A 14,127-nucleotide genomic window follows, 5' to 3' on the forward strand; every position below is an offset into this window, starting at 1 on the left:
TATGTTGTAAGAAAATAGTAGCTATACTCAGAGACAACTCAAGAGCTGCTGTCACTAAACAATGTATGACTGCAAGAAGTGAATGTAGTCCGCACGTTGAGAGTGGGGTATACGAGAAGGCGGCGGACACCACGCTGAAGTCGATTCACAAGTTTTGTCAGCGTGAATATTTTGCGTGTCTCTCAAAAAAAAAAAGGGTACTCTTAAAACAGAACTACACCGCACAGTACGCTCTCAGTCGACCACCATCTCAAATGACACCATTCTTTCCCCGGATTGCTTAAAAACGGGAGGCGCACACCTTTTTGTGACAGTTATGCAGTCAAGTTGTTTGTCACAAAAAGGTGTACGCCCCACGTTTTCCAGAAATCAAGAGCGATGACAGTATCACTCTGTGCAATGGACGGTTGACCTTCATCGTGTTACGTGGTGGCCTTACTTAGATACGTGGGTACATTAGGCCTGCAGGAGTTGAGTTGTCCCGAAGTACAGGAGCGTGAAATTAGAGCATCCGAGCATGTTCTGAGTCGCTTTACTGAACTGAGACTACCATATTTTTACTGTACAAGAGCTGTTCTCAGTACATAGGTATATATATATAGGTTCTCAGTATATAAAGTATAGGAGTGCGAAATTAGAGCATCCGAAGTATAGGAGTGTGAAATTAGAGCATCTGCACATGTTCTGAGTCACTTTACTGAACTAAGACTACCATATATTTTTACTGTACAAGAGCCGTTTTCACCCGGCATCCTACGCAGCAGGGGGCGTTTTACTGCGTAGGGTTCGCCCGACACATTTCTACGCGATCGAGCAGTCGCTGTAGTTACGAGGGCACGGACTTCTCCAACACTTACGTCATCGTCCTCGGAGGCAGGCCTCTGTTTCTTCTTCTTCTTCTTCCCTTTCTTGCGCTCGGAGTCCCCGCCCTTGGCCTTTCGCTTTTTTCCCTTCGCCTTTTTGGGTCTCGACGGGGGCGTCTCCGGGGGTTCTTCCTCCTCCTCTTCCTCGTCGTCGGGGGGTGCTTCGGGGGCGTCGCCGTCGTCACCTTCTGCGGGGGTAGGGGGTGCCTTACTGGAGGTCCCGTCGGACTCCGCGCTGTCGGCCCCGCCTCCTCTCGCCGGGTTTGCTCCCCCGCTCGCTAATTCTTCCTCTCCCTCATCATCATCCGCTGACCCTGCACAACCACACCAGAGCGTAATTTTAGTCTCACTTGGCAGACATTAATCAATTAATTAATGACATCCGAGAACTATTTTTTTATTATATTGGAAAAGCATGCACAATTTCCGACCCTTTCGGAGTTTCGTTACGAAAAGGTGCTCCAGTGTGTCGCAAGCGGGTGTATTGGCTGGTAATTAATTAATTAATTACGCTTGCGACACACTGGAGCCCATGTTTTCGTAACGAAACTCCGAAAGGGGTGGAAAATGTGACTGCTTTTTCAGTCTCACGACCGCAGTCAGTTCGGCAAATTGCACGAAACCACAAGCCCCACGAGGTCATGAGCAAGTGATTCGGATGCATTACAGTTATCTGTGTAATGATTAGATAATATGGTGGTGCTAGTGGTGGAGAGGTGGAGAGGAGGAGACGGGATGGCACAAACAGGCCAATGTGGTGAGTGCTAGAAATGGGACAGTCGCACCTAGCCTTCTATGTTTTTGTTTTTTTCACCCAAGGAGGGCTAAGTGGTAGAAGGCATGCCATGTTTTTCCCCAATTAATGGTCGAGGTAAAAACTGCGTTTCGTTACAGGTTTGAGCTCAAAAGCCCAGTTTTACGTCAAAGCACTAACCACGTGTGAACTTGTGTCAATGCTGGCACAAATTAATTTCATTGTACTGACATTGTATAGAGTGACATGATAGTTGCAAAGCAGGTACATGGTGAAGACACACCTAAGAGCCACCGCATTTCCCTGCTCCCTTTTTTCGTGTCCCCGTTGAGAAGGTTGTTACACTTCACCCCAAATTTTGCTGGACAAATACAAAAGATGATTGCGCGCAAAGCTACATTAAAATTTTACGCTAAATTCGGCACCTAAAAATAGTCGCTCGGAAAATCGGTAACTCAAATGCCAAAAGGCTGTGACAACACTGTTGGCACTTCCATCAGTGAGGAAGCTGTAAGGTGAGGTCACGTGCTTACAATGACCAATAGGAATGAACGAGGCTCTTACACGTTACAGCCTGACGGAAGATTTTCTTGATGATGATACATACAAATATACATAATATAATATATGTATATATATATATATATTCCCCTAGCTATAAAGGTGCAATGAAGATCGTAAATTAGCCACGCACAAACATTACTCACCACACTTCTTATTAAATACAATAAACTTTTTTTAATTATATTGGAACTGTTGTCGTTTCTTTCACTTTTTTAACATAACTTGCGCGTGATTACAATCACCTCAATGAGAGTGCGGACATCTGAGGACATTTTTCGATACAAAAGCAACACTGAACTATCATGCTGTTGAAGAGCATTACCAGTCACTAAGTCCAACTACAAAGTTGAATACACGCACGCCAAACGTTATACACTGACAGACGTTAGTTAGCTAAAAGTATAAGAGTTTCCAAGCAAACGTTAACGTACGCGTAGACAGGATAAAATTTGCATTGTTTAAATCTGCACAGCGGATGCACCACATGTTGCAGACGACGGATGAAGCAGATGGCATCGCCCGGCCCCAGCAGTTCATTCACATGCTACCACGTGCTGACAATAATCGATATATCCGTAAAATGGCGTGACACTATATTCTAGATGCTCCTCTGCATCCCCTTATACAAATCTATCACGGCAAAACCATCTATACTTAAGTTCCGTATCTCTGTATCGACACAAATGGTCCCGCTCACAAGAAAAAGACAGTACAGACAACAAGAAAGCAGACGACGCATCAGCAATCCTTTTTCTACACCGCTTTATTACACGCGAAATATAAAGTTTACACTTTGAGATGTACCTCCGGGTGTTAGGGTGACAAGCGGTGAACCGAAAGATTCCAATAAAATTTTACTTTTCCCACAGCCATTTTGGAATCGCTCTGTAGCCTCGTTCCGGGGTTCAGATCAATATGATAATGAGATATATATATATCCGTATAGTTATCCTCTGTCTTCGCCATTGACGATGACTACATTTTCAATAAAGCACCCTCAGTCGTCTGGTTACCCAATGGTCACTTCTAAACCCCGCTATTAGCCTTCTTGAACGCCGTAAAACCGGCTGACAGCAATCACAACAAGGTCCATGTGCTCTACTGCCGGCAAAGCTAGCGAAGCCCCGGCGCTAGGCCTACCCTAATCCCAGCACTGGCGCGAAATTTCGTTCGCCGTTAGCGCTCTCAAACTGGGTGAAATAACACAAATGACTGTTTATCCGTGCCCTGAAGCTATGCTGAAGTGACAACTGGTGCCTATAACACAGAAAAGACCTTATGAAGACCGACACCCTCACTCGAAAAAAGACACTGCGGCCCCCCTTTCCGTTGTTAAAGGTTCGACAGCCTGGACAGGTAGCGTTCAAAACAGAAAAACCTAGCGCCGTACCTCCTAATGACTCGTCTTCTGCTTCTTCTGTGGCCATTTCTTGATCCTCGGATGGTTCGTCTTCTCTCCCAGACGGCGATGGCATCACAGGTTAAACCACAATCAATCCAAATTTCGCTTAAAATTCCAAGTAGAGAATATCAGCGTAAAGATGTCTACGTTACTTCTCACCCCCTGCAACAAAGTAGAGGAGGAGACTGCTTGGGCGCATGCGTAAACGACGTCATTCTCACCCTTCTCCTTCGCTTCAGATATCCCATAATATTACCTCTTGGTCCTGGGGAGTCTCACGTGATTGCAGCACCAAATAATAAAGCTTTTTTTGCACGGGTGGCAAAATATTACGGACACTATGCGTCGTCTGCTAACATTTGGAGCCTGTCGGAAAGCGAAACCGATCACGCACTACCTTTTTATTGTTTTATTATTTCTTTTTTGTCAATTGTTCATCAGCTGCCGGATTATTATTTCTGTTGTTGGCGCGATGCGAACAGCCAGACGGGGCGTTCGAGTTGCGATGCCAATGTACGTATCGATTTTGATGTCGGTATGTTCTGTTTACAAGAGTACGTCCGATTTATCACTGGTACTATTAATCGCGCCAGAAAAAAAAAACAAGTAATCTGACTTGGCATAACTGATGACGAAAAATAACCGATTCTAGCGAATGTTTTTAAATTCGATTTGCGTAAATACATGTTGCGTTGACTACAGAGGATACATGTCAAGTTTTTTGCGTCTGTTTTTAAGCGACTGCTTTTTTTCCTTTCAGGCCTGGGAAAGGGCGAGATATATTTAGACATATAGCTGCAGAGAGGGGTCGTATACGTATTAACTTATAGATAGACGTATAGTTATCCGCTCCTATTTTCCTATTCTTAGGCGTTCGAGCTGAAATTATACGGGGGATTGAAAGGACCGCCATTTGAATAAAGACGGCTGAATATCTGAGCACGTCGGTATTGGCTGCTGCCGTTAAGTATTTAAGGGAAAAAAAATGGCGCTATGGCGTATCGGCGTGATTGGGATTTTTCTTGGCGTTGTTATGACGATTGCGAAGTCCGTTTTTGTGTCTTTCGCTTCTGCTACAATTTTCGTCTGCTAAGTTTAGCGGCGCCAACTCAGGTGCGCGAGAGCTTGAGAGCACAGTCAATTCTTTAGTTAACAGCTGTGTGATTTTTTTATTTGTTTTGTAACTTGACCTTACGACGGAAGTCATGTGACTTTTTTGTATCGTTCTCTTTATATACGTGTAACTCTCTCCTGCCAGCTTTCATAGGCGAGTTCGACAGTGGAGGGAACGGTCTGATCCTGATATGTGGTGTAAGATTTTTTAATAATGTACTAATGATAAGGTTGTTGTGTTCTGTCTTAAATTTCAAGCCAGTAACGCGCTGGCAGTCATGAGAAAAAGTTACTGTCAAAGGTAACAGTAAAAAGTAACAGGTACACTTGCAAGTAAAGTCACCGTGCACAAACAGAAATAAATCAGGTTATCGTTACAAGCAACTCAGTTATCTTACAGAATTGGCAAGAGCTATAGAACTCAAGTCCAACAACCTTTATTTCAAGTTCTACACCAGTGCAAAGCCAGCACGCGCATGTTGAACCTGACCAGTAGACATTGCACGAAGTTTGTAAGTTTGTTTCCCGTTTTATTGGGAAGCTGGGGTTTTGCCTAGGAAAATGCTATAGCCGAACTTGTCAAGCTGTAAAAAAACAATGAAAATAAAAATAAAAGCTTTTTCTCTGATGTCCTTCTTCGTCGCATGTGGAAGGTAAAATTCGATCTACCCCTCTATAGTTATTTTTGTTGTTACAGGAGAACTATTTGGAGCAATAACTGCTACGGTACCGGGGGTCGAATAAGCAAATAAATGAGTAAATAAATAAATACTATGCTTGAACCGGTTTCCTACTAACTTGCAAATTCCAAAGGCTCCCGAAAAAAAAAAAAAAAAAAAGGTAAAAAGTCATCGTTGCATCACGCGGTTGTTTCTGAGTAGTTGTGATAGCTGCATTCATTTTCATATTAGTATTATTAGTATTGTTGTTTTTATAATTACAGACAGTTATGAGCCATGAAAACCTGTAAGTTAGCGAGAAAAAAATCAACAGTTTCTCATATTATAGAGAAAGACATGCGATTAGATAGCACTTTTCTAGCTACCTTTTCAGTAACGAGCTGCCTGTGTAAGTTATAAGAAAGTTGCTTCACAAGACTCCTTCTATAGCGTACTATGATCGTTAAAGATGATCTTGAGATTATCTCAAGATGATCTTCATGATCCACCAATATAAATTTGTTGCTACAATAAACGCTTATTCGATTTGATTTGATTGGTCGTGGCTTCCAGGATCCACAACCGCATCAACAACCGAGACGATATTGAGTGTGTACGAACATTCCCGATCAATGCATTCGCGGGAAACAAACTTTTAGGAACATTATGCTATATTAGGAACATTATTATCATTAAGTATGCTCAACTGCGGCTGCATTTAGGGAACGTCAGTGGAGCTAGTAGCGCTTACTCGCGGATGTGCACAGGTGAAGTTGGTGAAGTCCCCATGAAGTAGAGTAGCAATCCAGCCCTAGCTTGGCTAACCTCATGTACGGTGGTGAACCAGGCAAGTTGATATGAATGCATCGAAGTAAACTAGCATGCGAAAGCTTGTACCTTATAAAATTTTAGGAAGACTCCGCGTTTTTCTTTTTGTTTGTGATTAACCCATAATAAAGAAAGAAAGAAGTCGGCCCAGGACCCATACTTACCCCCTCTCCCTCTCTGTGTCTGTATCTCTCTCTCCCACTCCTTCCTTCTGTCCTCTTTCCATCTGTTCACGTCTAATGACACTTACAGCTACAGTTATCTTGCGGTGTTAATCCCGATTTAAAAGAGAAATAAAAAAAAGAGTCAGCGCAAAACGAAACTGACTTTCCGCTGTTTTGGTTTTACCGGCTTTCCGATACTCAATCAATTTGTTTTCGGTTCGCTTCAGGGTAAAGTGCTTAATGCTATTGTTTCTACACAGTGTCAAGTTTAGGCAATGAGTGATGTAAAAAAAAAGAAAAACATGATGAGATTCAAAGAACGCTCGGCAGTTTCGATTTTGTTCTACGCGGCGTCATCTACCATGAGCAGATCGAAGCTCCCCACAACGTTTCCAGCAACCTCCACAAGGGGCGCGACGTTCGGTCTTGAAACGCAGCAGACGACGTGTGCGCCGCCAGAACTGGCGCTGAGGTTTTGTTGGGTGTTCGTAATTGGATACCAAAATAGAACAGAGTTGAAAGCGGGTGCCCAGGGAGCTCTGCAAGAAAATACAACCAAAAGGACAGGGTGTTTCGGGATAATGCCTCGCGGTTCTCGCCTTGCGAATCGGAACATGGAACGCTGCTAACAGCATTTGCATCCTGTCGTCTGCTTGCGCGTCGGCGACTTCACGGAGGCGACAGGTGCTTTACCTACCGCTATTGAATTGATCCTATGGAAGTGACCCACGAGTTCTGAACCGCCTCTCGGAACATTTATAAAGTGCGAAGAAATCTCTACAGTTGGATTCTCAAAGCCTCAACTTCGGACTTGTACCTTGTGGCGCCAAAGTTTCCGCAGACTTCGTGTTTTCGAAGGATAACGCACATCAAAGTCTGAAACAATGGTAAGTGTTATTTTAGTCCGCCTTCTTCGAAAACTGCCGAGGCAATGCGTGGAATCACATGTGTTGCGATGACATTGAAAAATGCGCAGAGCACAGTTGTTCGTCGATATAGTACTTGACGTCATTTTCAAGCGAAACCGTGTGTTTCTCATTCGAATGTAAGCCTTACAGGGAACGCGGCGGAACACAGTTATGACATTGGGGTTCCAGTGATATTTCTGTCGCTCAGCGTCGAAACTGTGTTCCGAATGAAGACTCGGACAGTCAGTCAGTAAAGACAGTCAGTAAAAACAGTCAGTAAAAACAGTTGGCAATACAAAAAAACAGTCATTATGACCAAGCTTACGCTTGTCCCATCCTACAGTTGGCAATACAAGACGACCGATTTTTCAGTCGAATTTTGCCCGATACGCGTATACATACGAATGGTAGATTGTACATATCTTTAGCAGTGTGACATTCTTGTAACGATAGTTACTGATAAGTTACTTGTGTATACGTAGATAATTATGTTAAATAAAATATTCTGAACGGAAAGATGGTTTGGACAAGCGTCCCATCTTACAGTTGCTAATACAAGTTCCGATGGCAATACACAGACGTTAATATCTACTGATATTGTTGATACATGATGGTACTATGGTACGCAAGGAGATTTTTGAAGCGTGTTGTGGGCAGTCATCGAGCTTGTCCCATCCTACAGTTGGCAATACAATGGTACTGCTCGTGGAAAGACTTAGAAAGTCTTAGAACGTAATAAAATAAGGAAAAAAAAAGGGACTGTTCTAACGGAAACGCATGTATATGTTGTCATCCTGTATATGTAAGGTATAGAGGTTCCATCGGTAGGTAGTTCTCCAGCTTCTGACGATGCACACAAACCTGAAAAATAAGAGAAAAAAACTTGACGACGATATACACACCATGGAAAATGCGTACCGGCTCACTGTTTGAACCGGATGGCAATAACACTCCAGGAACCTGTCATATAGGGCCCCTTGTGGCCGTACTTCCATTTTGATGTCAATACAACGAGGAGCAAGGTATGTATAAATACTGTCCTGCTCCGAACTCGACACTATAAACCGAAGACGATTTGGAAGCGGAGAAGTATACAAGTAGTTCTCTTTACTTGATGACAATGATGACAAAAAAATAAATAAAAAAGACTAAGCATATAATTTACATACGATAGAAATATTCTAAATTCTACAGTGAAATTTCTTTCGACCACCGCTTTATTGCCAAACCTTTTATATATGAGCTCGCTTGCACCATACTAATTCGCTTATATGAGCCCCCGGAACCCCTGCCGTCCAGCGCCCCCTCATGGAGAGGCGGCCGCCCCTCTCGCACACCCTCCCCTCCCCCCGAGAACAGCCCTGGACCATCACTAGTTCACATTATATAAGTATATATAAAAATTATTTTTTTAGTGTTCGCGGTTCATTGTTATCATACAAACATGAAAACATTGCATTCCATCGATATATCGTCACGACCACCTACCAAGGCTGCAGAATGGGATTCATTCCATTCCAATTCAATTCCGCCCGCGAAAAAAAAAAAAGCCTAATTCCATTCCATTCCATTCCTATAGGACAGTTTACGCCGTTCCATACCAATTCCATTTCGAGCTCTGATAAATCTGAAACGATTCCGGAATCATTCCAACCCCGGAGTGACTTCAACGTACTGATGATACTGCGTAATACTGTCGTAACTGATACTGCGTTGGTGTCCTCCTCATTTCAGTGAAAACTAACGCCCCCGCTGTCAGCTATAGCATATAGTTACACAATTCGCTCTTTGCCGATTTCCGTCCTAAGCGGAAGTTCTCCTAAATTCCCAAAATTCCATTTTGAGGTGTATACACGAAAGACACATCCATCAACTATACAGCCTTGTACCATTTTTTTCCGCATCGCTGCTTTAGAACACGGTTCGAATGCGTGTCATTTTTAACGCGTCACCACCCTCGTGACATCGTCTCCTGAGGTGACATCTCACTTGTCTTCATTTATACGAGAGCACTCCTTTTGTTTCTCTTTCCGACGCCGCAAAAAAAAAAAGAAGATATATATATATATATATATATATATATATATATATATATAAGAAAGAAGGTCTAAGATCGTTAGCGGGAGAGGATCGAACTCAATAATCGAAGAATAATGATTCCGGCCGTTCCGTAAGAAAAGCTGGAACGAAAACTGCAAGCTGCCGACGTACGCGGACGGGATTATTATGCTGCGCGCGTCACGTGTTCTGCATGTTGCTCTTCGATTGGACGGAGAGGCCTTCTGCTAACCACGAAAAAAGTTTCACTCGGAAATAACGCGACACGCAGAAACCAAAAGTTTCGCAGACGGCGCTTCTGCTGTCGTCTGCTTCGAATCGCTCGGGAAATGCGGTTCGAGAGTGCAGGAAACAAAATTGTAATTTGCGGTTTGGTTTCATCGAACTATTTTTCTTACTTCTTTTCTGCCGGAAAGAAAGCGATAGCATTTTGTCTTCTGTTTCAAGCAATGGCTATACCGCATTTGGTGGTCTGCTTGGTTTCTTGATTTCTTCTTCTCGGTTTCTGATGTGCGACCTCTTCTACAATGGTTCTTAATGGATTTCTTCTTTCTTTCGTATCTTCCTTGTATGTACCGTTACGTCTTCTGATTGTATTTTATTTACTGATTTAAAAAAACAGTAATATATAATGTGTCTGTGCCGGAGATTTTCGGCGTGCGATAAAAAACGCCGGGCCAGGTGGTCGACATTATATTTAGCAGTATTTTAATCATTCGTGTTTATTGAGAATTATTTAATCAGAATTAGTTGTAACTAACTACTATTTACGGACGGTTTGTAAACGCTGGAAACTTTAGCACAAAAAGTGACACCAATGTTGGCAACCGCGCGATGCCCTTATACGTAACATGTCCCCAGAGCATATTCAGCCTCCTTCCTATAGCTTCGTGAGCTGTGTCGGCTAAATTTTCTTGAGCTCTAGCAGAATATCACTGTTGCCACCCTGCTGTCTGTTCCGCATGGACTGGCATCTGTCCCGGCGGACTGCACAATATACGTCAGACAGGAAGTCCTCTGCATACAAAGGACTCTGCATAATGTCGCTCAAGGATAAAGCTAAACGCAACAAAATATAGCGGGCAGGATTTCCCAGGATTCCCAAAGGAGAAGTAGGAAACCGATGCCAAAGAGTGCAGATTACACCATGTTGCGACCTGCTGTGCAAATGGAACGATTTTCCTCTATTGTATACTGCGTACGGGATACTTTTTATCTCGCTTCTTACTTGCTATTGTACTGCGTAAAAAATACTTTTGCTATTATCCGTTTTTTACTTGCTATTGTACTGCGCATAAAATACTTTGGCTATTACATCGTTTTTTTCCCCCCTGCTATCGTTCTGCGTATGTAGTACTTTGGTTACTGCAGTTGAATTGTTTATCCTGCTGTATTTAATGGCGTCATCCGTTGCAACGTTATTTTGGTTACTACCTCGTTTTTTACTTTATGTACTTTAAGAAAAAACCTCATGCTTCAATAAAGCTACTTAATAAAGCTCGAATCTCAGGCTGTTTTCTTCACGCATCAATGCCACCCTTCTTATCACAGGTGAACGATTCAGCTGTACTTAAGCAGTTCAGATCCAACGCAGCATACACAAATCATATATTATACACTTAAAATATTATTTCTTTGGATGCTCATTGTGCAAATCTATTTTTATAGTGTCCGAATCTAATTATTTACTGCTTACTACTACTAAAACGTTTACTACTTTAATTAATTAATTGCGTAAATAGAATTAAATATTTTTACATATTTAAAGATTAATTTTATTAAAAATTAAATATTTAAAAATTAAAATTACTAAATATTTAAAAATTAATTAAATTAAATATTCCTGCTGCGGCATTACTGTTTTACGGACTTCCGTTTTCTTTTCTTTTTTTCGTTTTCTTTCTTTCTTTCCAACCGCGTAGTATACCCTCGAACACCCGCAAAAATGAGCCCGCGCCCGCTTACGTCAAAGTATAACACCGAATCCAGTTGTTTTGTTTTTCTTGCTCGTAAAATGTTGGCGGTTGAAATTTACCACACCTCGTTACAGACGAAACCTTGCTTACGCAACTTATCATCGAACACGACTCTAATCTCAGAATCAGTCGACAGCCCAGCCAGGCTCCCGCCTTGACGTATATATGCTTCGGGGATTTCGAGGCTCCGCGCGTTGATCAATATTTTCCGGGCCGCCGCCTCCGCTAATCCAGATCACGAATTTTGCGCGCACGAAGTTCTACAAACACGCTGAAACGACATGTCGCGTTACGTAAACAACCCGACCGGATAACCGCATAACGAAATGCGGAAATACGGCGGAAATATTGCGGGGGCGCAACCAGCGACAAACGAGGCGCAGTAAAAGCTCTGTACGTATGATATTAGTCCGGAAGCCTAGCGCGAAAGCACGGACACCACGCCGTCGGAGGTGATAGCGGAACTTTTGCACAAATGGAGTTTAGGACCAGTTTTTTTTTTTTTTTTTTTATGACATTATACGCTTCTGCGAGCGTTCGGGTGTTTTGTCAATGGAAGTGGAAAGAAAGGGATGTATCTTTGGGCGAAGACGGGTTGAGACCTCAAGAGAGGTGACTTTTCTTTTCTTTTTGTTTTAGTTCTGTGTTAGCACCGCGATGCAACTGTGGCTATGAGCGACGTATAGATGTGAACAGATGGAGAGAGGACAGCAGGAAGGAGTGGTGGGAGACAGGGGGAGGGGTTAGTAGGCGTCCTGGGCCGACTTCAGGGGGAAAGTGTGCGCCGACGTTCGTCCGGAAAGTCTGACGGAAAACCAGGGAAAGTCTCGACGTGGAAAGTGATCATCCTAACCGCCACGCCACGCGAGCCGGTGTTGGCCCATTCGATAAGCAATATGTCAATGAACTAATAAATTCGTAACCAGCAATGACGGGTTGAAGATAAGATCATTATGGTGGGTCGCAGCGAGTTCATGCCGGCTCACTTTACGATAAGAATAAACTTACGATAAGATTATGCAAAATAAAACTTTACGATAAGATTATGCACTGACAGGCTGTATTGCTTGCAACGAGATGCAGTGATGTCAGATATTGACGCAATAAAATTACTTCGGGAGAATGCACGCCATGCACGCTGCGCAAAAAAAATAAAAATAAAATACAACTAAATAAAACTGAGTTAACGCGAGTAGGAGTTGCAGCTTCCAGTCCTTTCGATTGCAGTTACTCCCCATGTTGTTCCACTGACCTTGAAATTTGCTCCCCAAATAGTTCCTAAAAATATGGTCCATGAGTGTGAGTGTCCCGTGCTTGTGGAAGGGAGGTTTGTAGGAATGAACTGTTTAAGGTTTTTACCGCTTTTAATCATTAGTCCCGAAACTTCGTAGAAAACTTCCGTCCATTTACTCGCGAAATGGACGAATGGCTCGCCTCTCTCCCCCCGCCTCTTAGAGTGTGGAACGGTGACGTTAAACTAGCACAGAAGTCATTTTAACATCCAGTTTTCTTCCTATAAAATTGTTAAGTAGGCCAGTGAGATGCACAATGCGAAGTAATTTACACCACAGAGTCATAGTTATCGCAGAAATTGAATTTAAAATACGCCGCAAAAAGCGACCGTGCGCAACGGTGGTGAAGAGCAGTACCAGCCTGTGATCTGCCTGGAACCTCGCGCTGACGCTATAAGGAGAACGCTCGCTGATTGGCCTAGAGAAATTCGGTATAATGACACACACACTTTTACCAGATGCCTTAATCTGAAATTTTTTTGTATGGCCCTCTGTACTCCTTTAAGGACGCACAAAAACTACACCGGCTCTAACCCTGTCGCGTTATCTGCAGAAAGACATGGATTGCAAGATTTATTGCGGTCTTTCCGTGATGAAGGCTCCGAGTCATCGGCCTCTTTTAATCAAACACGTGTGTGGGCTCCCTTTATGGCTTCCTCTTTCTTCCCTCAGAGAACGAATGATTTACACCCGACGATGTGGCTGATTTCTTGCTTCTTCCGCTCCAAGGACCACGTGTTTGTTGCTCGATTACTTTAGACGCTTTATCGGCTCGAACAGTCTTCTTTTCTTCTTCTTTTTTCTCCAGCTCAGTGTCCGTATATTTTCTCTTTATTCCGTGTTAGCTAACCTGCTTATTTTTAATGTTTATAAATTTAATAAAGTAATGCTATCGAATTCTCAGTACGTTATAAGTAGAGCGCGGATTTTCATCAAAATGGCCCAAAGCCATTGCATCAAAGAAAAAGAAAAAAGAAAAAGAAAAAAGCGGAAGTTGTCGCGCCTGGCCACACGAAAATATGGTAAAATATGCACTATGCACTGAGTTCCTTTCGAAATATGCTATGACATGCAAAACATACATTTATAATAGAACCCTTCTAACCGGCCCCAAGCCAAGACCAAAAAGCATTTCTTTCTTTTTTGAAACGCAACGCAGCAAAAAAAAAAAAAGAAAGAAAGAAAGAAACGCTTTTTGGTCTTGGTTTGGGGCCGGTTAGAAGGGTTCTATTATAAATGTATGTTTTGCATGTCATAGCATATTTCGAAAGAAACTCAGTGCATAGTGCATATTTTACCATATTTTCGTTTGGCCAGGCGCGACAACTTCCGCTTTTTTTTTTCTTTTTCTTTGACGCAATGGCTTTGGGCCCTCTTTCACGAAAATTCCTGTCAGAATCGAACATTTTCCGTGTTTCCATACAAAAAAAAAAAAAAAAAGAATTGCATATATTCAGGTTTTTCGCTGCATATTTTGAAGATACACAGTCGCGCGCATATTTCAGGAGTGTTTAGCGCACAGCCTATCCGCGCCCTATAGTTATAC

At 42.7% G+C, this 14,127-nt stretch overlaps 3 protein-coding genes across 9 annotated transcripts in view; 1 reads left to right on the top strand and 2 right to left on the bottom strand.

The window, feature by feature from the left end:
• LOC135369902 (chromodomain-helicase-DNA-binding protein Mi-2 homolog) overlaps positions 1-3,763 on the bottom strand; it is a 34,359-nt gene extending 30,596 nt beyond the window's left edge. For 3 of the 6 annotated variants that reach the window (XM_064603488.1, XM_064603489.1, XM_064603487.1), the window contains exons 1-2: positions 3,572-3,763; positions 858-1,177 (exon numbers count right to left, since the gene is read on the bottom strand). In XM_064603488.1, the coding sequence (XP_064459558.1) occupies positions 858-1,177; positions 3,572-3,656 (405 nt within the window). In that variant the 5' untranslated portion in view covers positions 3,657-3,763. The remainder of the gene's footprint in view (positions 1-857; positions 1,178-3,571) is intronic. The other 3 variants (XM_064603492.1, XM_064603493.1, XM_064603490.1) reach the window with 1 other exon arrangement.
• Positions 3,764-6,805: 3,042 nt separating this feature from the next.
• LOC135369917 (calmodulin-A-like) overlaps positions 6,806-14,127 on the top strand; it is a 49,579-nt gene continuing 42,257 nt past the window's right edge. The window contains exon 1 of one of the 2 annotated variants that reach the window (XM_064603508.1): positions 6,806-7,234. In XM_064603508.1, the coding sequence (XP_064459578.1) occupies positions 7,232-7,234 (3 nt within the window). In that variant the 5' untranslated portion in view covers positions 6,806-7,231. The remainder of the gene's footprint in view (positions 7,235-14,127) is intronic. The other variant, XM_064603509.1, reaches the window with a different exon arrangement.
• Positions 8,005-14,127, bottom strand: part of LOC135369916 (SUZ domain-containing protein 1-like) — a 52,223-nt gene continuing 46,100 nt past the window's right edge. Inside the window, exon 4 of the mRNA XM_064603507.1 lies at positions 8,005-8,116. Within this exon, the coding sequence (XP_064459577.1) occupies positions 8,020-8,116 (97 nt within the window). The 3' untranslated portion in view covers positions 8,005-8,019. The remainder of the gene's footprint in view (positions 8,117-14,127) is intronic.

The sequence above is a fragment of the Ornithodoros turicata genome, chromosome 10 (assembly GCF_037126465.1).
Source record: "Ornithodoros turicata isolate Travis chromosome 10, ASM3712646v1, whole genome shotgun sequence".
NCBI lineage: Eukaryota > Metazoa > Arthropoda > Arachnida > Ixodida > Argasidae > Ornithodoros > Ornithodoros turicata.